Raw genomic sequence first — 23,644 nt, forward strand, 5'->3', positions numbered from 1 at the left:
TCCTCATCACGATCATTATTTAGCGTTCATAAAAATTTATTTATTATTACTTAGTATATTTTATGTAGTATCTTAGAGTGGAAAGGTAGGGTCTGAGTTTTAAACAGTTTCATTTTATTTGCAATTAAATCTGGGACCATTTAGGGTCCTTGGCAGTAGACCCTCCATGTCCAGATGCACTCTACCACCGAGTACCGGGCTCAAAAAGATCTTTCTGCCCTGCTTGGGGGCCACCTAGAGGCACGTCACGTTCTGGCTGTCCTTGGTTGGAAACAGAGTTCTAGTCTTTCGGCCCTTCCCAGTCCCAGCAGGGCGCCCCAACCCAAGAGGACGGCGGCTCCCGGAGCCCTCACCAAGATGGCGCTCTAAAAAGGCACACACACACCCTTCTCAAGATGGCCGCCGCGTTCTCTCCTCCCCTGACAGGACAATCCCGTCCCTCGCCGACTCCGCCCCTGCGTCACGTGGCGACGACGGTTTTTTCCCTTCCTTCCCCCTCCCGGCTCGCGCATGCGCGTGGCTGCAGCCGCTTTCTCCCTCCCTGCTTGCCCCCCACCCGCGTCTGTCTTCCTCCTCCTCCTTCCCCGCCCGGGACGGCGGCGGCAAGATGGCGGCGGCGACGGTGGCCGGAAGGGCTCAGGCTCCGCGCGAAGGCGGCTTGGGCTCCTCGGGGCGCCCGCCCAGGCGGCAGCAAGGACTGTGAAGAAGAAGAGGAGGAGGGGGAGGAGGAGGAGGAGGGGGCCAGGTGAGGAACGGGGGGGAGGCTGGATGGGGGGTAGTCGTCCCCCACACACACACCTGGGCGCGGGGGGAGGGGCGTCCCTAGAATTAGGGCGAGGGGCTCCTGCCTGGGGGGGAGGGGCTGCAGCCCACCTGCCTTTGTGTGTGTGTGTGTGTATGTCGGGGGGGGTCTCTACCTTGGGGGGAGGGGCTCCAGCCCTGCTCTGGAGCGGGGGAGAGCAGCCCCCCGGCCTCAAGGGGAGGGGCTGCCCCCCACAGACCCTGCCCCCCCCAGGTTCCTATAAAGAGGCACACCTGGATTTGGGGGGAGGGGCTTCTCTCCTGGGCAGCTTCCTTCCTGCAGGTTTTCCTTCAAGGGTGGGGTTAGGGATGCCGGGGGGGGGCTGAATGGGGCGGGGGGGGCAGCCTGGCTGCGTGTCAGGAGAGGGGGGGAGACCCCGCCCTGGGAGGGGCTTCACCCCCAGGCTTGTGGAGGGGAGGGGGGCCAGGGTGCCCCACTATGTTCCTCCTGGGTGAGCCCCACCTTTTCCTCAAGCTAGGGGTCTGGCTCTGGAGGGGAAGGGCCCGGAGGAGGCTGCCCCCCAGCCCAGGGGCTGAGACTGGTCTTCATTTTGAGAGGCAGGGGTTTTTTCTTGTTCTTTGGGGTCCCCACCCCCACCTGCCCCATCTTGCATGAAATGTGCAGCCTGAGATCTTCCCTGCCCCACCTATTTGTACAAGTGTAGGGACATTTTATTTATTTGTGTCTGTCCTGGAGAGACGGAGCCGGACAGCCCTGATTGCGGGGTGGTCTCCTAACAGAGACATGGAGGGGCTTTGCCAAGTGGGATCTTGGGGCCGGGGTGCCTGGTGTGGAGAGATGGGGCCCCCCGGCCGCTTTGCTTGAAGACTGGCCTGGCCGGGAAAGGATTGGGAGGAGGCGTGAGAGGTGGGAAACTTCCAGCCGGAGGGTGTGTGTGTGTCTGAGCTCCAGAGAGAGAAGGGTGGAGGGCTGTGTGTGTGTGTGTGTGTGTGTGTGTGTATGTCTCACAACTGGGACTAGTGGGTCTCTCCTTCCTGGGGAGCCAAAGAGGGCTTAAAATGCGGGTGCAGGTCCCAGCTGGGGAGGGGAGCAAAGCCGTGCTGCGTCTCGGGAAGCAAGGGAGCGAAGCCAGCCCACCTGGGTGGTGGGGAATCCTTTGATGAGTGGAGGGAGGCCCCTTCCCCGCGGGTGGGTGGGTGATGCCCTTTTGAGTTGGTGGTCCGCTTGTAGGGCCACTGGAGAGAACTGTGAGAAAGGAGGGAGCAGTCCATGCTGGGATAGGGTTTGGGGTGCACCATGGCACTGGGGCAAGAAGACCCACCCCAGCCTGGCTCTGGATGAAGCTTGCGGAGGGGCTTGTCGTTCCCTGCTCCTCTTGCAGCTTCGCCCCAGGCCTGGCTGCTCCAGCTCTCAGCCCTGTCTGTCAGGAGTGAAGGGTGTTTTTCTCCCCCTAAAGCGGTGTGGGGCTGGAAGGGGGAGATTCCCAAGCCTGCCCCACCTTCCCTGTTATTCCCACGAGCACCCCAGGGCGGCAGGCCTTTCCCTGGCCCCCAGGGTCCTTTCCCAGGGGGGTTCTGCTCGCCTTGGAGTCGCTGCTTGGTGAGAATGCAGCTTTGGAGTGGCTGCCCCAGGATGCCACACACTCCCCATGGCTGTTGCCAGATTCTCAGGTCTCCCAGCCCAGCCTTTTGCTCTTCTGCCTTTCCTCCTCCTCCTCCTCCTCTCTCAACGCTGATGTGATGTGGCAGAAATCGGTGCTTGCGTCTCGCCAGCAGCCCTGTCCAGACTCCTCGTCGGAGCGCTTGCCAGACGCAAACTTCTCAGTGCGTTCCCCACTCCCTCCCCTGCTGGTGACTTTGCCTTTTTCAGAGTGGTGGCTTTGGCGCTGCCACTGATCCCTGGCAGTGGTGGGTGGGGGCAGGCTTGGCGGGTGCTCAGAGGCTCTCCTTGCTACTCCGCAGGAGCCAGAGCTTAGCTGTGGTTTTCGGGGCTGTCCCAGAACTGACCTCTTGCTCTGATTTTAAGTCCTGCCCTGGATCTGAGAAGTCTGTTCCTTGGGGGAAACATGCAGAGTCCAGAGAAAGTTGATTGATTGATTGATTACATGCCGTCAAGTTGGTGTTGACTCTTAGCGACCACCTAGATAGATTCTCTCCAGGATGATCTGTCTTCCGTTTGGCCTTGAAGGTCTCTCAGTGGTGCATTCATTGCTGTCATCATCGAGTCCATCCACCTGGCTGCTGGTCGTCCTCTTCTTCTCTTGCCTTCCACTTTCCCCAGCATTATGGACTTCTCGAGGGAGCTGGGTCTTCGCACAATGTGTCCGAAGTAGGATAGTTTGAGCCTGGTCATTTGTGCCTTGAGTGAGAATCCTGGATTGATTAGTTCGAGGATCCATTGGTTTGTTTTCCTGGCTGTCCATATTTCCTCAAAAGTCTTCTCCAGCACCCAAGTCCAAGAGTGTCAATAGTTTTCCTCTCTTGCTTCTTCAAAGTCCAGCTTTCGCATCCATAGAGTGTCACAGGGAAAACCATTGCCGGACAAAGTTAGGAGGCCTTAAAACCCTCCTTGTTACTGTGGGACTCAGGTTGTGGGGGGTCTCCCCATTGGGGCATCAGCTATCCCCACTTAGAGGCAATCTGCTGGACTAGGTAGACCTTGGCCCCCATCCAGCTCCTCTGGTATGTGTGCAAATGTCCGTGTGTGTGTTTGTCTGTTTATTTGATTTATATATTTGCAGGCAGGTGATTTGGGGCTGCTTTGCATGTGTACTTTGTGGTGTAACCAGCTGGAGCAAAGTGTTTGCACGTGAAACGAAGAGGCCGAGGGATTTCCATGTGAACTTAAGTGGCAGAGCTGAGGCTTGACGGACTTTCCCCGAATTGTTCCCCATAGCTTGCATGGAGCTCTTGTGGGCATTCCTGTACAAAATATATTGCTTCCGTGTCAGCTAGGGAGGCTCTGTAGGCCAGGGGAAAGAACCTGTTTGTCGGCCCACAGCTGCCCCACAGCGGGAAGGGCAAAGGCTAATGGCATAACCTAATTGTTCACATTTGGCAAAGAAACAGCAGCTGGGGGTGATGGGAGTTGTAGTCTGACAACCACTGTAGGGCTGGCGCCATGCAGAAGCCACTGCTGCTGCTCATTTGCCCAAGAGAGTGTGAACAGCGGCTAGGGGAGCGTAAGCAGGCGCTTCCTGAGCACCTGTTTCCCGGGGCCTTCCGTTGGTGGTTTAACTTACTCGGAGCCGAAGAAAAGGAAGGAGGCATCCCGTTCGCAAGACTGCAGCTCTGGTTGCAATGGAAGCCATCGGCCACGCTGGGAATTGCTTGACAATGGAGAGGGCTGCGTTTCCTCCTTGGTCCTGCCCTCCCAACAGGACCTGATGCGCAGTATTCCACTTGGTGTAAGGCAGCTTCCTGTGCTCCTGACATCTCGCTCAGTCTCGTCTGCACAGACTGGCAGCCGCTCTACCTGGAGCTGCTGCTGCCGCCAGGGATTGAACCAGGGACCTTCTGCGTGCCAAGCCGGGGCTCTACCACTGAGCTACGGCCCCGTTCCCTGTATGAGGATGTGAAGCTTGGCCTAAGAGAGGGCCTTGCTTGGAGTGCAAAAGGGAGAGAACCACCCACTCCTGCAACCCTCAGCATCCACTGGGTGTGAAGGGCTGGGATCTCAGGCTTTTTCATGCCAGACCCTGCCTGCCTTCTCTGTCTTGGTGCTGTGTGGTGTTAACCCCCCTGCCCCCAAACATACCCACACATGCCGCTTGTGATCAGACCAGGCAGGTGCGGGGAGGAGGTTTTGTCCTGTCAAACCCTTCAGGAGTGTCGGTGACAGTCCCCTCCGGGGTGGGATGTTCCCTTTGCAGAACCGAGCGCTGAAAGCCTGCTTCAGCCAGCACAGAGGGTGTAATTAGCCAGCAGCTGCACTGGGTGGGGGACGGCCCCCAGACAGCTCACTGCCTAAAAGTCAGGGTTACAGCAAACCCCGGATTGCTCATTTTCTCGCAGGGACTGAGCGGGCGGGAGGCGTTCCAAAGCTGACAGCCCCATCTGGCGTGCGGTTGGAGGAAACAGAGCATCCTTTGCCTGCCTTGGGTTGATCATACACTCTCTTCCTCTTGCTCAAACCCGGTGGGCAGAAGGGGGGATGGGGGTCTGTTGGTAGTTCACAGTGTGATTTGCAAGAGGTCCGCCAGGATTTCTGACTCACAGTTTGTTAAACAATGCGCTCTCGCTCTCGCTCTCTCTCTCTCTCTCTGAGCCTTGCTGTTCCCCATCTGGAAAATGGGGCTTGATTCTTAAGAGTGCTGACCCATCTTGTCGTTTCCTGAAACTGCGAGTGAGCCTGAAAATCTTTGCCCTGGCAATCTTGTGCCACTGAGCTCCTCTCTCCGCCTTACCTTCAAAGTAGGCACCTTCTTTGGTCGCTTTGGAGAAGGACTTTGTGCGTCTTTGCCGGGCCGTTCAGGGTTGTGCTTGGAATTCTTGCCTGTAGTCACTTGGGCGTTGGTTTGTATCCGTATATGCATGTGGTCCTGGCGTGTGGCTCACGGAGCGAGGGGAATCACTGGCAAACCTACCTGCCCACCCTGGAACCGATCGCTTTGTGCCTGACTTCACTCCCAGCTGTTACTTTGCGCCTGGCTCTGATTAGCGCCGGGCTGCACAACTTCTCCCCTCCTGCAGATATTGGACTACGAGTCCCATTATCCCTTGTGATCGGCCACTGTGGATAGGGATGGTGGAAGTTGTCATCCAACCACAGCAGAAGGGCCAAAGTTCTGCAGCCTCCTGAATGGAGTTCTGATGAGCACAAGGCAGACCCCCCCAATTCTGAAGCCCCCCTCTCGTTTCCTTAAAGGTCTTGCCATTGGGAATGACCCCTTTGTGGCTGGCTGGATGTACCTTTATGTATCTGAATGCACGAAATGTCTAGCAAGATAACCTCGGAGGGAGAGGAGCTTCCTCTTCCCAGGGCTTCTCCTTCCTTCGTTTTGCTTTGGGGTGCCTTTCTGTGCCAGAGGCAGGACCTCGTCGGGGCAGGACGCAGTTGGGGATCAGGGCAGTGCCAGGATCTCGGGCCTCTCCTTCAGGAGGTGTGTGGACCTGCGATCCTTGGGTTTCCCCGCTGTGGATTCCTGGGGCATAAGTTTTTGTCTTCTGGTGTGGAGCATTTCCCCCTTGTGTTTGGACAGGGAGCCTGTCGTCTTGTTGGGTTCTCAGAACGACGGGCTGGTCTCGTCCTTGCAGTTGGGCAGTAACTCTGGCGAGCTGTGCCTCCTGCTTTGCCCACTTGGAGGGAGATGGGGTGGTCCATCCTGGGCCGCAGCGATCCTTCTGGGATTCCCTGGCGACTGCAAGACGCCGAGGACAGATGTAGCTCCCTGGAAGAGCCCCGGCTTTGCAAGCTCCAGGATCAGTCCCTGGCGGCATCTCTAGGCAGGGCCTGGGAGGGGCCTTCCTTGTCTGAAACCTTGAAGAGGGAGGTGGGCTCATTAGGAAGCAGCTTCGTCTCTCCATCAGAAGCGCCAGGGCTCTGCCTGCAGAGGGTCTCCATTTCAATCCCTGGCAGCATCTCCCCTCGGAGATCCGAGAGAGCTACTGCCAGTCAGAGTAGATGATCCTGAGCTAGAGGGAGCAAGGGCCAGACTCGGGGTAAGGTGGCTTCATTTGGATTTGGCAAATGCAGGGCCAACCATATGCTAGTGGGAGAATCCCGAGGTCCTGGGACCAAGCTGTGGCCAGGTTGGGGGAAGCGTGTTTTGGCCCCCAAGACGCAGCCCCTCAGACTGTGAGCTGAAGGCATTCCCCCCCCCCCCCCGTGGTGTTTCCACCCTCCTGGGCCGAGCTGGCCCCCTCCACTCCCTGCCACTGGAGATACTCGGCATGTTTGCACAATGCTGTGGGCGTGGCTGCAGAGACAGGAGCTGTCGAGGTCTCTCCAGAGTTGCTCAGGAGCCACCCTGGGGGTGCAGAGGTGTGGCCGCCAAGCAAAGTCCAAGGACGTCTGTCAGGTGGGGTGGGGAGGGGAGAGGACTCCCTCTCTGGCTTCCCCTCCCCTTCTCACGCACCCTGCTTGGCGCACCTCCACCCGGGAGCAGCGAGGCATCGGGCGGGCGGGGGGTGGGGGCTGCGTCCGGCCCCTGTTTTGCAACTGGGCTGATTGAGGGAACCCGACGGGGCCCGTGACGTGTGGTGTCCTGTGTCCTCCCCTCTCCGGCAGCTGCGAAGTGGAATGCCATGGCTCACTCCTCAGACAGCGAAGATGACAGCTTTATGGCGGTGGACCCCGAGGAAGCCGCGGCGGAAGGGAGCATGGAGCAGGACGAGGAGTCCCGCCCCAGGGAGGAGGAGGAGCAGCGGCGGCAGCAGGAGGAGAAGCAGCCCCAGCATCACCGGTCCATGCTGGAGCTCCCGGAAGAGGTGCTGGAGTATATCTTGTCCTTCCTCTCGCCATATCAGGAGCACAAGACGGCCGCCCTCGTCTGCAAGCAGTGGTATCGGCTGATCAAAGGTAATGGCAGGAAGCCGCTTCCTTCTAACACGCCGTGTTCCCCAATCCGGGCTGTTCAGTGGGAGGTCCACTACACTGGGCCAGAGCTTTGTGCATTCTGCGTTTAGAAAGCCGCCCCCCCCCCCCGCTTATTGTGGCAGAATTCATGATTCGGGGGGACATTTAAAACATGCACTCGGTTTCTAGTCCTTAAGAATTCAGTGAATAATTTGCTGCAATCAGATGGGAGGGTAAATGCAAGCCAGAAGGGGAAGCTTTCAGGCGCCTCTTTCAGGGCAAAGGAGAGAGGGAGGAGGGAGCCCGTGAGGAGCTGCCCCTCCGCCTGCTCATGTCGGCAAGCGGGGGCTTATGTTTTCATGGAGAGCTGAGCAATCCCCATCCTCCTCATTTGGTTCCCACTTGATTCAGTAGGTGGGTGCTGCTTTTCCGGCTCAAAGGGGCTCACAGCAATAACGAGGCATCAGAAATGCAACTCAGTGTACTCATGCATCCCTAAATGTGATACCAAACAAACCACAATAAACAAACGGTCATGCAAAAACAAAACAATCCGTCATTGATGTGGAAAGAGGGTTCAAAACTTATTCATCCCCCCCGCACGAATCTTGACTATAAACAGGCAGCTCAACGTTCATAATGAGCCCCCTCGCTAGTCCTGATGTTTGAGGAGCATAGCCAGACTTGGGTCCTAAAAACACAAGGGAGTTATAGGGGCCAAGGTGACTGGTAGATCATCTTTTCTAGGCAAATAAGGAACAATGCAGGGATCCCCCCCCGCCCCCAATATCCTTGACACCCCAAACGGACTGTGTCTCTCTACATCTATGGTGCTGAGTCAGACCTTTGGGTGCAGGAGCAGAAGCCTCCTCGACCTTCCCACCGTGCATTGTGGGTGGTGGCTCTCAAGGCGGGGTCACTCTCCAGCTTCCCAGCGTGAAGCATCTGTGCCTTTTTGCTCTCTCCTCCTCCTCCTCCTCTAGGTGTCGCCCATCAGTGTTACCACGGCTTCATCAAGGCCGTTCAAGAGGGGAACATCCAGTGGGAGAGCCGCACGTATCCCTACCCTGGAACCCCCATCACCCAGCGCTTCTCACACAGTAAGTACCCAGCTGGAAGGCAAGCAGGCACCAGCCGGAAGGTCCGTGTGCCGTTCTGGATCCGTGGGCTCCCAAGGGGATTTGGCTCTGGGGCCCTGCAGACCACGTCCTCCTGCCCAGGGAGTCTATCCTAACTTGGTTAGGAAACGGAGGAGATGGTGCCGTTCTCGGCCCTCATGATTGCAAAAGAGGTGGTGTCCCACCATATAATTGGTAGAGTGAGTAGCTTAGGATGGGGGTTCCCAGCCTTTTAAATACATGTGTGCCCCTTTTGCTGCAAACATTCCTCTCAGGTACTCCATAGACAGGGCTGCAGAAACCCACAAGTCTACTAGTCAGTGACAAGTGAAAAATGATGCCTGGCGAGTGGAAAAAAATCCTGATGAGCCATGTACCAATATAGCTTGACAAGTAAAATATTTTGTCTGGCTGATAAACTGAGCCAACTTTTCTTCACCTCTCCCCACAGAGATTTTGAGAGAGAGGAAGTGTGTGTTTGCACGCAGCTGAAGGGTGGGGAGGTGGGGTGCCTCCAAGTGCCCCCTGGGAGGCCCCCCCATTTACTCCTAAAGGTACTAGTACCCTCTGCTGGAGACCCCTGCCTTAGGAGGCGGAAAACCAACCCAAATGGAGGACGCTCTTCAAACAGCTGTTCCCTTAAACAAAAATTTCACCCCAATTTTTTCTCCGTTTAACAGCCTTGCTGCCTAGCTTACAGATTGGTTTTGCATGTCTGTGGGCCAGTTTGAGCCAAATCTCACAGTTCTGTTGTGGGTTTGTGGTCGGAAAGAATTCTGCATTTCAGTCCCTGACCCCAAAGAGCCTCAGATGAGTCTGAGACTGATTCTGGTTCGGGGGTGGGGGGATTTGAGGCCAGGGCTGGCTGTGTGCAGAGCGATTCCTCGCTTGCTCTTCTGTTAACGACTCATCCCTGCCTTCACACAAGCGTGGCGTCCCTGAAGCGGGCACCTGGGTTCTGTGGGTGTTCTTTCGGGAAAATCATTTCGTCATCACTCTGACATGACAGGGCCTTTGGTGACTCATTCCTGAAGAGAGATTGCTTTTTTTTCCCTCTGAAAAGGATCCTTTGTGGGTTTAAGTCATAACATGCCTCGCCTGGTCTTGCACCCTTCCCTGTGCGTGCGTGTCTGTCCGACTGTCTGTCTGTCGAAACAGGCCTGTATGGGTTTATGCCACATTAAACTGGTCTGCTTCTGCACTGCTGCTGTTGCTTTGGGTTGGGCACCTTGTGTGTTTGTGGATGTCAGTGTTTTGAGGGCGCCCAGGCGGGCTTCCTCAGCCAGCTGAAACTGGGAGTGGGGCAGGAAGGGGCCTCCAGTGAGGGGTGGGGAGAAAGAGAATTGGGGTTGAAGGATGGGCATGCATGGCCTCGGGCACATCTTAGCCTGGCTTCCCCCTTCCCTCTGCTCTCCCCGCCCTTGGTTCTGTCAGTGGGCCTTCTGTAACTGTGTCACAGTCTTGCTTACTTAACGGCTGCATCCCACGCGGGGCTGCCCTTGGAGACGGACCAAAGGTCTGGCTCAGTAGAAGGCAGCTAGAACGGAAAGAAATCACTCACTTTTCCTAAATGTTTCAAATCAAGGCATTTGGACACAGCTCTCTTCATCAGGGAGTAAGACACACAACTATCTTTGGAATAGCATTCTCAAGGCAGATAAACCTTCTTACAGACCGATTCCTCAAGTCTCTCGTTCTTCTTTTCCTTTGAAAAAAGGGCCGGCATGTTTTTCTTTTCTTTTTTACACCAGGAGGCTTAGCCCCACCGGAAGCGTCAAAGAAATACCTGAACGCACCAAAATTCCCGCAGTGGATTTTGGCCAGGGCCTCTGCTTCTCAGCCTGAGCCAGGGTGCCGAGGTGTCAGAGGGGCTTTTCTGGGGGGCAGCGGGCCATCTGCATGACAAGTCGTGGGTCAGACAATGGGTGCATAATGGGCGAGGGTTTTCATTGCTTCCCCCTGCCACGGGGACCCTTTGTCCGGGCGTGATGGACTGTCCAGTTTTTATGGCAGCCCGTTCTCCTGGGCGTAGTCCTGATGAGGCTCTTCCCAGGCGAGGCTTTGTGGGGGGCATCCTGGGACCCAGCAAGGGGTCAGAGAAGCCGAGAGTAATTGTTGAGGTGGAGTGTGGGGAGTGACTCTCGGTCAGTCGGTCTTTCTTTTCCTGGCTGCGGAGTGAACAAGGCCCCTGTGTGTCGGAGACAGGCACTCACTGCCTGCCCTAGACATGAAGGTCTTTCCATTGAGAGCAGCAGGGCTGGGCGAACCTGGCCCGACAGCTCTTTCCATCCCCAGTCGCAGTTCATTGTTCCTGGGGATGATGGGAGTGGCAGTTCAAACAGCTGGCCGGCCAGATTTGCCCATCCCTGATCTCGAGCCTCCAAGCACAGACGAGGAGGTCGTCGGTCTCCTTGCTGCTCTGCTCTAACAGTTTCCAACTCCAGTGGTTCCCCCTGCAACTCACATTTATTGAGAGGACTGGGAAGACCCCCAGAGCCAGCGTCTTCCCATCGTTGACCACAAGCACATTCAGAGCCCCTCTCTGTCCCTGTCCCTCTCCCGGAGAGACGGCTTTGGAGCAACGGGGGTGTTAAAAGTTCCTTGTCCCGAGTTACCTCACTTCAGCAAGTTGCACCACGAGCCGTGCAGCGCTGCTGGACGCAGCTGTGTGATTTGCGGCCCTCTCCACACTCCCGAGGGAAATGCCACCGCCCGGCATCGGCTGTCCTTGAGCTTGAACCCCCTGGGTATTTATGGCTGCTCTTGGGCTTGACCCCCTGTCCGTGGCATCAGTGCCCCTTGCAGATTTACAGCCTGCCCTCTGCCCCTGCGCCTTTGTCTCGCTGCTCCACCCCAGGGCCCTTCTTGCCTGGACTTTGACCTGCCTCCGGTCCCTCATTGCCCACGCGGCCTTTGCATTTTCCCAGAGTTTTTGGCCGTGGTGATCAGCCTGGGTCTCTTTCACAGGCATTTGACTCCGGAGCAACGAGGGCTCCCCTCTTCTCCCCTCTCCCTGCTGCCTTTGTGGCAAGGAGCAGCGCCCTTGCTTGAAAACAGGCCCCCTCTCTCTGCCTTTGAGAGCCCCAGTGCCTTAACGGAGGGACATCTGGGCTGGGGTGCGTGTAAATTCTGCTCGAGCTGTTGGCTGTGTGTCCCTTGGAGCAAAGAACCTTCCTGTGTTCTGGAGCAAGCGGGTTACACCTTTGCAGGCTGTCTTGAGATCCTGCTTGGGCCTCGAGAGGCCTGAATGCTGAGGGGTGTGGAATGCTAGCAACCCGGTTTGTTCTTAAAATGTATACCCCACCACGGGGCTCTCATAATAAAGCCCCTGGGACGGTTTACAGCACACAGAACCCCCCAGGCAGGCAATCACACCAATAAACCGCATCGTTTCCAAGAGGAGGAAGCATCACGACTGAGAGCGAGCCTAGAATTCCCCCTAGAAACCACAATAAAATCCCGGCTGGTTCACTGGAACATATTGGCCCTGAATGGCCAGAAGCTGCTGGGCTTGTTGAGCTTCACTGGGGATGACCGAGGAACCTTCTGTGGAGTTGCACTTCTCCTGTGGTGGGTTTCGGCCTGGCTGGAGGCCGCTCGGGTTCAGCAGCTCTGCTAAACAGTATCCTTGGATAAATAAGTTGACGTTCTGCTGCTTCTGGCTGTTGGGAAGCATTTTGTGATTCTTACAGCACATAGAATTCATGTGGGGTGTGATTTTTAAATTTTTTTTTTTAAGATTGCATTTTGCTTGCCTCACCTAAGTGGCACAAACAAACCTGCTAAATTGGCTTGCGGTCTATTTAGGGCACCGGGGTGGGTGGGTGGGGGATATTCCAGCAAGCGCTTGCGATGGTTTGGTGGTGGCCTGATGAATACTCGGTAGAGCAGCACTGACGTGCCTGGCGATTTAGGGTCTGAAACGGGGCCCAGCAGGGGAAGGAATGGGAAGGCTGGCAGAGGCCGGGAGAGACCTGGCTGGCTCCCACTGACCGGCTGTCTCTCTGCTCGCTGCTTTCCAGGTGCGTGTTACTACGGCGTCAATCAATCCATGTACGTGTTTGGGGGCTGCACGCAGAGCAGCTGCAACGCTGCCTTCAACGACCTCTGGAGGCTCGACCTGAACAGCAAAGAATGGATTCGGCCGCTGGCCTCAGGTGAGGGGCAGCTGCTGCCGGATCCCGCTGCTTGTTACGGCCTCTGCCTGTTGCCGCTTGGCATTGGCTGCCGTAGAGGTCAGGGGAGGGTGGGCCGTGGCCTGCTGACAGTTGGGGCTTTTGCTGTCCGATCCCCCCGCAAGGCGCCTCCTGCCACAAGGATGCAGGCTCCGGCCCCTTCCGCCTTCTCTCTGCATTCGGGGCTGGGCAAACGTGGCCCTCCGACTGTTGCTGAATGACGAGACCTCTCCCACCATCCACCCCCTGATCGGCCCTGGGTCCTTCTGCGTGCCAAGCAGGGGCTCTGCTAGCGGCTAGGTAGTGTCTGCACTGACCGGCAGCAGCAGCTTCCCAGACTTCAGGTGGGGTCTTTCCCAAACCTCCCCAGTGCTGCTGCTGCTGCCCGGGCCTGCATTTGTGACCGTCTGCATGCCAAGCAGAGGCTCCATCTTTAAGCAGGCGCCTCCTCCTTTGCCCTCTCGGGCAGGGCTGGCAGTCTTCCCCTGCCTGACCTGGAGATGCTGCCAGGGAGGGGACCCAGGGACCTTCCGCCTGCAGAGCACGGGCTCTCCCACTGAGCTGCGGCCTCTGCTCAGAAAAACCTGCTCCCGGCCCGGCTGGCTCTCGGAGGCCCCAGGCGCCTGCCTCTCTGCAGGAGCAGGCAGCCGTGACACAGGGCCGTCTGCTCTTCAGAGCTTTGGGTGTTCCCGGTTCAGGTATGTGGAAGAGCTGACAAGACTTGCCTCTTGCCGGTTACCCCCAGCAACCAGAGGGAGCGTGGGAAACGAGTCCGTTCCCACAATCCTCGGGCTCACCGTTCGAGCCGAGGAAAGGCTGCAGGTTGATTCCCACCACGGCTGCGAAGAGTGACGGAGATCCCCTCTTGACAAAGCCAAACCGTGGCCCTCTGCCACTCGTCCTGCTGCTGGCTGCCTTTCCGAGCTGAATATGCGCGGAGAGGCTCTCTAATCTTCTAGGATCTCCTCCCCGGCCATCTTTAGGAATCCCGCCTTTTCAGCCCACAAGAGAGACTAACGCAATACTTCTGGCGGGAGCAGTCTGTCCTTCATTGGTTGAGGTGCAATTGTGTGTACAGCTAAGCTCGTGATATAATTAGCTGGCACTACTTTCAGAAGCGAAAAATAAATACAACTTGCATTTCTAAATCATTTCTAAAACCTAATGCAGGCGTTCTCAGACTTTGGCTCCCAGACGTGGTTGGACTACAGCTCCCATCATCTCTGTTGTGGCTGGGGGGTCCTGGGAGCTGTGATCCAGCAGAGTTTGAGGACCGCAGCTAGAGAACCCCTGACCTAATGAGCCAATCCAGTACTGGTCAAAGGGGGCCTTTTCCACAGTTGTCCTTCAGTCTACTCAGGTCACTATCCCTTGGGGGAAAGCCCGGGTGTGTGTCTGTCAAATCCTTAGCTTGGTGTCCTTCCCTTCCTCCAGAGAACATAGGCAGCGACTTTCTATTGAGTCAGGCCCTTGGTCCCTCTGGCTCAGTTTCGTCTACCCAGACTGGCAGCGGCTTCTCCAAAGGTTGCAGGCAGGAGTCTCTCTCAGCCCTGTCTGGGGAGGGACACACATTTACAGCACGTAAAATTAAGATGGCGGCGTCCCACTTCCGCTCCGCTGACGAAAGAGAAGTCCGGCACGCAGAATAAGATGGCCATCTCTTTCGGGCGCTGGGGAATGTTCTGGGCGGCCCACATCATGGCTCCGTCGCAGGCAGGAGTGAGTCCTGCCCCCTTCCCCCAGAGACTGCCTGGCCCCATGGTGGCGCCATCAAGCTGTGCTGGGCCGCCCTGCTGCACGGCGGCTTTGAGGGCATTTGGCAGCCTGCCAGCTGGACCTCAAGGCTCAGCGTGCCAAGACAGGGCGACTGGTGCGTCCCTTTCCCCTCTGCGTGTCCCGTCCCCGTCCCCTCCCCCCTGCGGGCGCAGCCGCATGTGCCGTTTCTTGCAAATGCGTCTTGCGCCATGTTAGGAGAGGGGGAAGTGCTGCCCATGGTCTTGCTCCAGGGCCGCAGAGGCAGCAGTTGCTCCTTCAGGGGGCTCTTTCGGACCTGGGCAGGCTCACTGTCCCGCCCGGTGGCGTGCGCTTTCGGCGGAGCAGGACTCCTGGGACCGGCTGCTGGAGCTCAGCCCCTCAGGAGTGGAGGGAAAGCCGCACCCATTTACAAGCCGAGGGGATATACAGGCCACAACATTCGTTGGCTTCTATTTCTATGCTGCCCAAGGGTTTGACTCTGTATAAGGCAGCTTCCTATGACCTACGTGTGCCCCACAAAACAGTCGCGGAGGGGGGGAGGTGTGCGCGTGCCATAGCAACCTGGCTTCTAGTCCCCTCTGGAAGAGCACTAGCCGCTTGGTGGAAAGGCTGAGCGTTCCGTGCTGCACTACTTTGCTTTTTATTTTAAAATGGGGACATTTCTAGTCCTTGTGGGGAGCCAAACGGCACAGCCAGAGGAGCCTCTGGGCAGGGCTGGAGGTTTCAAGGGGGCTGGAGTTCCAGTGGCCAGCACAGCCTTTGCTGCTCCTGCATTCGCTTGGGCTGTGGGACAGGAAAAGACTCCAGCCCTTCTCCAGGGGGAAGGTGGCCGTCCCACTCATGGGTTTCCCCTCTGACTCTCTCAGCCTCTTGGATATTCCCTCCCCACCCCCCGCCTTCCCTCCAGAGCGTTCAACAAGGAAGCCTCTGCCAGGGCCGGTTATTTTTATAAAAGCACCGAGGCTGCCCGGTTTGGCTTCCTGAGGAATTCAGCGGCTCTCCCTGGGGAGCTGCGGGCTGTGCTTACTCAGGGGCCCCCGTACGCCAGACTTCAGGGGTCTAACTTTAGGTACCTATTTTTGACAAGTCTGGGCCCATTAATTTTGCAGGCAGGGGCTACAAATAGTCCTGTCCCCAGTTTTGGTGCTGGCTCCAGCCTGGCCCTCGGGGTCATGGGTAACGGGACAGTGACGCCAAGTCCCCTAGGAGCACTGCGGGAAGGTTCCTCTCTGTGCACGTTTACCTTCCTTGCCGTGCTCTGTGTGTGGGTGGGGAGTGGAAGTGCTGAAATAACTATCCCCCCCCCGCCCCGCCCTTCCCTTTTTTGCTTCCACCCTGGGAGAGAGCAGAACTCTCTTCCACAGTGGGAAAAATTCTTAACACAGTTCTCTGGGGGACTGTTTGATTCTGGCCACCCGGACGCTCGAGCAGCCGGCTCCCTCTGCTTTTCCTGGCCTCTTCTGCCGTGAGGGTTCCTGCGTTCCAGAAGGCCTTTGACTCTGTGGGCACATGAAGCCGCCTTCTGAGTCAGACCACCGGTCTACCTAGTCCAGCACGGTCCGCTCAGACTGGCAGCCCGTTCTCCAGGGTCTCCGGCAGAGAGGCGCCTTTCCCCTCACCCGCTTCCCGGGATCGCTCTGGTTGGGGATCCAGGGGGCCTTCTGCTTGCAGAGCAGCTGTTCTGCAGCCTCGCAGCCTTGCCGTCGGCCCTTGTCTGCCTTTAAGAACGCCTGGATCTTGACTGGCTAAATGCAGCCAGCTGGCGCCCTGCCCCTGAGCGGTGGTCCCCTCCTCAGCTAGCCTGGGTGGGGTCTCCAGCGCTTCTTGAGGCGTGGCGGGCAGGTCTGTCCGTGGCTACTAGCCTTGATGGCTCCAGCCTGGCTCCCGGCTGCAAGGAGGAGGCGGCGGCCTCTGAATCCCAGGGGCAGCAGGAGAGAGGGCCTGCCACTCTCGGCTCTTGCCTGCGGGCATCCCAGGGGCATCTGGAGGGCCACTGTGGGCTCCCGGAAGCTGGGCGGGATGGGCCTCCTTGGGGGGCCTGACCCAGCAGCAGGGCTCTCCTTGTCCTCCGTGGGCCCGCAGCCCGTTGCCCAAGCGGCGCCCAGTTCTCTGATCACCCCCTTCCCCCTCCCTCCCTCCCTCCCCCCCTTCTTTTGGGCAGGCTCTTACCCTTCGCCAAAGGCTGGCGCCACGCTGGTGGTGTACAAGGACTTGCTGGTGCTCTTTGGCGGCTGGACGCGGCCAAGCCCTTACCCCCTGCACCAGCCGGAGAGGTTCTTTGACGAGATCCACACCTACTCGCCCTCCAAGAACTGGTGAGAGCGCAGCCGGACCCGAAGCCTGCTTGGAGCGCCCAGGACCCCCTGCCTGCCGATCCCTCTCCCGGACACACACACACCCCCGGTGGCTCTGCTCTTGCCTTGCCCTGAGCTGGCGGCCTCGGCCTCTCCCCTCCACCAGCCCTGGCCCTCGGGACTCTCCAGGCCTAGGCCGTCCTTGGCACAGGGGAAGGGAAGGGGCCAGGGTGGGCTGTGTCTGGGGCCCCGGGGCCCCTCGCCCGGTGCTCACCCGCTGCCCTCTCCCTCCGCAGGTGGAACTGTGTCGTGACAACCCACGGCCCGCCTCCCATGGCTGGCCACTCCTCCTGCGTCATACAGGACAAAATGATCGTCTTCGGGGGCTCCCTGGGCTCCCGGCAAATGTGAGTCAGTCCCTCGTGACCCCTGCCTTGCCTCGCTGGCTGGCTGGAGCGGGACCAGTGGCCAGAGCTGCCCAGGGCGGAGGGGTGGGCCCGGGTGGGGCAGCCCTGCCACACACAGGGCCCGGGAGCCTGACGGGACCTCCTTGGGCTGGAGGGGCGTTGGGTCTCCACCTCCTCCTCCTCCCGTGGCCGAGCTGAGCTCCTGTGTTTCCCCGGCTCCTTTTGAGTTCTGTCGGGTCCCTTGTTGTCTGGGCTGGCTGTATTCTATTCACTACTCTGATATCCTGCTCTCCCTCCTCCAAGGAGCCCAGAGCAGTGCACAGGGTTATATTTATCCTCACCACCACCCCGAGGGGAGGTTAGGGTGAGCGAGGAGTGGGTTTCATGGCCGGGCAGGGATCTGAACTCGGGTCTCCCCGGCCCTCGTCCAGCACTCTTAACCGCTGCACCCCACTGGCTCTTCCCATCGGCATTTGCTCCGGGGAGAGCCTCACGGGCTGCTCTTTCCTTGCAGGAGTAATGACGTCTGGGTGCTGGATCTGGAGCAGTGGGCCTGGTCCAAGCCAAACATCTCTGGCCCCAGCCCTCACCCCCGAGGGGGCCAGTCACAGGTGCGCCTTGCTTTCTTCCCCCCCCCCCCAAACCACAAATGGCTTCAGCGCTGGGCAGAGAAGGGCGTCTGGGGTTGCCAACTCACTGCCCAGTGAGCGCTCTTCCGCTGCAGGCGGCTTCCGAGCCATGCAGCTTGGTGCCCACTTCCAGACAGCAGGGACCCCAGCAAGCTTTTGTATTGGCAGCCCAGGGTTGGCCACTGGCCGCCTTGGCCCGCAGCCCCGGGGCTTTCAGTGTCTTCCTTCTGCTGCCTCCAACGCCTCTCCCTCTCCTTCAGATTGTCATTGACGACGAAACCATCCTGGTCCTGGGTGGCTGCGGTGGGCCCAATGCGGTGAGTAGGCGGTGCTGGGTGGTGGCCCAGGTGGTCTCTTGTCCCCTCTGATGGCTGCCAAGAGCTGCCCCGGCTTGCTCTGAACTCCCTGGTCTGAGGCCTTCAGCTTCAGGGTCAGAGTTCGCGTCCTGCTTGCACAGCGATCTCCATCGCTAGCTGGTGAGACGGTTTCTGCCCACAGAGAGCTCCTTCCGTTGAATGAGCCGCGGGTGGGCCCGGAAGTTTGCAGTCTCCCCTTGCGCTCGTTGGTGGAACGAGAGAAGAGGGGAGCAGTTCTCTCGGGGAGGTTGATTGCAGCTCTGGCTGGCCCTGTATCCATCCATTGGGTTCCTGCTTTGCTTTATGGAAAGCTGCATTTTCAGAAGTGGGGGAAAGCATTCCATGGAAAAACAGAGCCCCAGAGCATTTTCTGGAGGACTTTTTACCCCCGTGACTAGACTGAAATCTGCCAGTGGGCAGCATCTGCAGTAGAGGGGTGCAGGCCAGAAAAATTCAGGGAGGACTTTTCCAGATTTTGTTTCTCCCACTGCCACCCCCACCCCCAAAGCCAGGGGAAAATTCAAATTTTTCCATCTTTGGCCTTCTGGTAAAAGCCAGGAATAAACTTTTTCCTTTCCTGAATTTTCCCAGGTGTCTTTTGGGCACTCACACCTCTAACCTGCAACAAAAGCCGTGCAAAGATACTCCTTTGAAAGCAAATGAAACGGCTTTGGTCAGGTGCCTCAGAGTAAAACCATCAGGCAGACAAGACCCCTCCCGCTGCATTGCTCTTTAAAAAAAACCCACCCACCCATATCTTCCTGCTGTGAAGAGGTCCTGCTCCCCAGGTGCTAACCCCGGGTCCTCCTCTCTCCCCCCCCCCTTCCCAGCTCTTCAAGGACGCCTGGTTGCTGCGCATGAACTCCAGCCCGTGGACGTGGCAGCCCCTGAAGGTGGAGAACGAGGACCAGGGAGCCCCCGAGCTGTGGTGCCATCCCGCTTGCAAGGTGAGGGCTGCGGGGGCTTGTCTCGGGCAGCGGGGAGTGAGGGGAGACGACCAGAGTGTGGCTGGGGTTCTGGGGGGGAGGAGGGGGATGAGATGAAAAGTGGTCACCCGGAGTGAACTCTCCGCCCTCTCCTGCAGCAGCTCCCACTTGAGGCTGAGCGGGGATTTGAACTCGTGGCTACCAAGTTCAGAGTCAGTGAGAAATGCCTCTGTTGGCTATGATGTACCGTTCTGTTTCTGGACACAGCTCAGGTGCTCACGCGTGTCGGCCAGGTCGTAGCTGGGAGACCTGTGGATTTCAGTCCCGCTTTTTCTGCCGCTCAGAATGTGCCGCCGCCGCCGCCGGCAGGCAGGGCTGTCTCCTCTTCTGCCCGCCAGCCCTGCTGTGACGCACTTCTCTGCTCTCTTCCAGGTGGGCCAGTGCGTGGTGGTCTTCAGCCAGGCTCCCAGTGGGCGGGCGCCCCTCAGCCCCAGCTTGAACTCTCGCCCGTCTCCCATCAGTGCCACGCCCCCAGCCCTGGTTCCCGAGACGCGGGAATACCGCTCCCAGTCTCCGGTTCGGACCGCAGATGAGGCGCCCTGCGTGAACGGGCGCTGGGGCACCCTGAGGCCCCGGGCACAGAGGCAGACGCCTTCGGGGTCTCGGGAAGGGAGCCTCTCGCCAGCCCGGGAGGACAGTTCGCCCGTGCTGAACGGCAGCGGGGGCTTGTCTCCAGGCGCCCTGGCCGTGGGCGGAGCTTCCTTGGACAGCCCGGTCCAGGCGGTGTCCCCCAGCATGCCTTCTGCCGCCGAAGGATGCGACCTGAAGCTCGGCCTTCCCCTCGCGCCCCGGCGGGGCTCCCTCCCCGACCAGAAAGACCTGAGACTGGCCTCCGTGGATTTGAACTGGGAGCCGAAACTGCCTGCTCTGGCCTGTCAGCTGGACAGCAGCCTGGACAGCAGCCGGGGCACCGTCGGCGGCGGCGGCGTCCGGAACCCCCCCGAGCAGACCAACGGCATCCACAGCCCGCCTCAGGTGGCCAGCTCCTTGGCAGGGGCGGTCTCCCCGGGCGCCCTGCGGCGGAGCCTGGAAGCGGTGAAAGCCTTGTCTTCCAAAGGCCCGCCCGCCCTTGCGGTGCTGAGCCCCCCTCTGGGGTCCTCGCCAGGGTCTCCCGGCAGCCAAAGTGCCAGCAGCGCCGCCGCCGCCGAGCCGGCCCCCGCCCCTCGCCCGGGCTCCGCCCAGGGGGACGGGCACTCGCTGCCTCCCATCGCCCGCCGGCTGGGCCACCACCCGCCCCAGTCACTCAACGTGGGCAAGCCTCTGTACCAGAGCATGAACTGCAAGCCCATGCAGATGTACGTCTTGGACATTAAGGACAGCAAGGAGCACGGCCGGGTCCAGTGGAAGCTCTTCAGCAGCAGCGCCGTGGTGGGGCCGCCCGAGACCAGCCTGCACACGGTGGTGCAAGGCCGGGGCGAGGTGATCATCTTTGGCGGCCTGATGGACAAGAAGCAGAACGTCAAGTACTACCCCAAAACGAATGCCTTGTACTTCGTGCGAGCGAAGAGATAATGCGGCAGGCCTCCCCCCCCCCACCCCCCATCCAGCCCCGCCGCTCTCCCCCGCCTCGGCTTCCGGTTACCTGATCAGACCCCCCGCGCCCCTTAGCGCTCTTGGCAAGCAGGCTGTGAACGGGGGGTCCCGCACCCCGTAATAAAAGCAGAAAATGTGAGCACATGGTGCGAATGCTTCCCTCTGGCTCCCAGCATGCTCCTTGCCTGAGGCTCCGAAGCTTCCTTTGCAGAGAGAACGAGTGGCAAAGAGGGGGCGGGCGAGCGGGCCGAGAGGAGGCCGTCGAGCAGTGCCGCGGGAGAGGGGGCCCCTGGGGGCCCGGATTGCTTTTGCCTCGGACTGAGCCGCAGCAAGGCCTGGTCAGCTGGTGCCTCTGCCTGGCTCCCCCACCTGGGAGGGAAGGCAGGCCCTGGGGCTTGTGTGGAGCCCCAGGAGGCGGAGAAGGACCCTCCCCGACTATAAGTCCCAGAGGAGTTGCTGTGCGAATCGGTGCAAACGGAATAGTCTTGGGACACCTTGGAGACGGGCAGGAGAAACTTCTGCGGGAGAAGTTTCCGTGGGACAGGCCCTGGTTGCGTCTGTCCCACAAGAGCTTCTCCTGCACATCCCGTGCAGTGTTTCTGGTGCCACAAGGCTCTTGGCCATTTCTGTGAGAGCCCCCAGGCTTGCCCTGCGCTGGAGGGTAGGGGAGGCCGGGTGGCCGTGGAATGGCACCCCCTTCCGCCCTTGGCTTTCTTCGCAGCCGGTCGCGATGGGCATGCGTTAGCAAGCACATTTTTGCGCCCCGGTTCAGGAGACCTCAGTGGCTCGGCTGGCAAGCTTTCCCCTTGCCCCGGGCCCTCCACGGCATCATCTCCCTTGTGCATCCAACTTGGAATTCGGTTTTCAGGTGGCAAAAAAAACCCCTCTCTTCTGCTTGGAGCTTTCCAAACCGAGCCTGGCCCTCCTTTCATTATTCCTCCCTAGGCAGCAGCCGGTGTGGCTGTGCCTGGCCACCACCCCGCAAACCCCGCTCTGAGCTTCGGTTTCTCCTCTCCCTGCCCCAGCTGCAGCCACGGGGCAGGTGAAGGGGCTTGGCAGGCTGGTGGAAGTGGGGTGGGTGGGTGGGTGTCCGCAGCACCCCCGGTGGAAGCTGTGGCAGCCCCTTGGAAGGCGGCGAAATGCTTGTGAGGTCCAAGGGGGGACCTCAAGGGTGGAGGAGCAGGGGCTGGAGGAAACCTAGGAAGTCAGCCAAGGGTGGGGGTGAGAGGTACTGTAGGGGCCCCATGGAAACGGCATCCCCCCCGCAAAGGGCCCTTGCTCGTCAAACACACGCGAGTGGCTTAAAGGCAGCGTCTCTCTCTCTCTCTGTCCCTGGTGACATGGTCCACCCATCCTGTCCCTGTGACTTCCCTTCCTCCCACTTCTCCCTACAACCATAAAGCGGCTGCTTCTCTGGGGTTTTTTGGGGTTTTTTAACAACGAGGCGATCCACACAGAGCTTCAGCCAGTCGCTCTGTACCCCTGGCCTCTGCGTCTTGCTGGAGGCCGTTTCCATTTCCAAGCGGTCTCCTCCCCTGCCCTCCTGGTTTGCAGATGAGTGCCGTTTGCGGGCTGTGCAGAAAGAAACCCTGGAGGAAAGCTTTCCTGGGTCTGCTTCTGGTGGCCACCCCCTGCTATGGAGGGAGGATCCGTGTGGCCGTGGGCCTCTCCCACCCCCCTCCAACTCACCGGCTCCTGTTCCCTTTAGGAGCTCAGCCTTGAACCCCCACAAACTGGGAATGGACTGTTGACCAAACGAACCTTGTGTTGCATTGACCTACTTGCTGCCCAGGGCCTGAAAGGAATTGGGGGTGGGCAGAAGCGAGGAGGAGAGAGAGGGCTTCGTCCGCGTCCCCCTTTTTTTCTGCATCCTCGACAAATCTGTGTGAATCCCTCCCATCTGTCAAGCTGGGCTGTGTACTGTCTTAAAGCCTGTGTTGTCTTAACAGAAGTGGGGCATGTTTTCCCTCATTCTCACCCCACCCCGCCAAAAAATAAAGCCCTCAGGAGCACTTAAGGATCCTAACCAAAAAGACACACACTTGAATCTTGGAGGCAGTGTTCAGGGGCACCCTTCTGGCTGTTTCTCACGAAACGGGCACTATTTCCCCCTAACCAAGAATGGAGACTTGGTTTCCCTGCATGCTGCTTCTCCTTGCGTGGTGGGAACGCCCTCGAATACAATCACATCGCTGTCTGATTGGGAAGTAGTCACAGCTGGCCCTGCTGGTGGATTCCGACAAGAACATTCCAAATTCTTCCCTGCACCTGAAATCCTTGCACATTTCCCAAATGTCTGCGTCGCGAGCAGGCTCAGGTGGCTTCAGTTCAGAAGGAAAGGCTGGTTTTGACTCCTGTGCAGGAGTCAAAAACGGGTCTTTGACTCCTGTGCAGCCCCTCTGCCTGCAGGATGAGTTGGGGGAAAGGGGGAAACAGCACCCGCGAGACACCCACGCCCCTCTGCTCTCTCCCTGTGCGGTTGTAGCAGATGCACTCTGGTGGTGCACGAAGCACCCCACGCACACGCAGCTCTTTCCCCTCTGCTCCCAAGAGTGACTTTTCTCTTCTCAAGGGCAGAATTCCCTTCTCTGCTCTCTTTCCCTGCCCACCTTAAGAAGGATCTTCGTTGTGCCTCACAGCAGGGTACAACCTGGTGCGATGAGTGAGGGTCTCCCCCCCCACCCCACTTTGGAACACACACACACGCACCCCTGTGACTCAGGATGGACCACACACACACACACACACACACACACACACACACAGAGGCAAACACACCTCTAATCATTTTAGGTTCATCCAAGTTGTAGGAATGGAAAGTGAATGTCCTTGATATTTAAAATGGAAACATGAGGATTCTGTGTGAATTTCGTTTTTCTTTCTTTTGTTAAATGTTTTCCCCCACGCCCTGACGGATTTTTAGCAATTTAACAAATAAAAAGGAAAAAAGTTTCAAACCGCTTTGCTGTCTGGATGTGTATTCTTCCAAGGAGGTCATCGGCCTTTAGGGGAAAAGTGTGTCCCAAGTTACTGGGTCAACAATGAAAGGAGGCTAGTTGGCCGTGTCTGGCAAAGGTGCCCTGCAAAGGACTGGTCTGAACTCAGTCCTCTG

The 23,644-nt window shown here is 58.6% G+C and overlaps 1 protein-coding gene across 1 annotated transcript; it reads left to right on the plus strand.

The window, feature by feature from the left end:
• The first annotated feature begins 489 nt into the window (after positions 1–489).
• On the plus strand, positions 490–23,493 carry FBXO42 (F-box protein 42). Its single transcript, XM_053280768.1, has 10 exons — positions 490–745; positions 6,992–7,282; positions 8,263–8,379; positions 12,420–12,554; positions 16,489–16,642; positions 16,918–17,028; positions 17,543–17,639; positions 17,918–17,974; positions 18,844–18,960; positions 19,372–23,493. Exons 1-10 carry the CDS (start codon positions 511–513, stop codon positions 20,509–20,511), a joined length of 2,454 nt encoding a protein of 817 aa, XP_053136743.1. The 5' UTR covers positions 490–510; the 3' UTR covers positions 20,512–23,493.
• Positions 23,494–23,644: the final 151 nt, after the last annotated feature.

This window comes from Hemicordylus capensis, chromosome 16 (genome assembly GCF_027244095.1).
Source record: "Hemicordylus capensis ecotype Gifberg chromosome 16, rHemCap1.1.pri, whole genome shotgun sequence".
Taxonomy (NCBI): Eukaryota; Metazoa; Chordata; class Lepidosauria; order Squamata; family Cordylidae; genus Hemicordylus; species Hemicordylus capensis.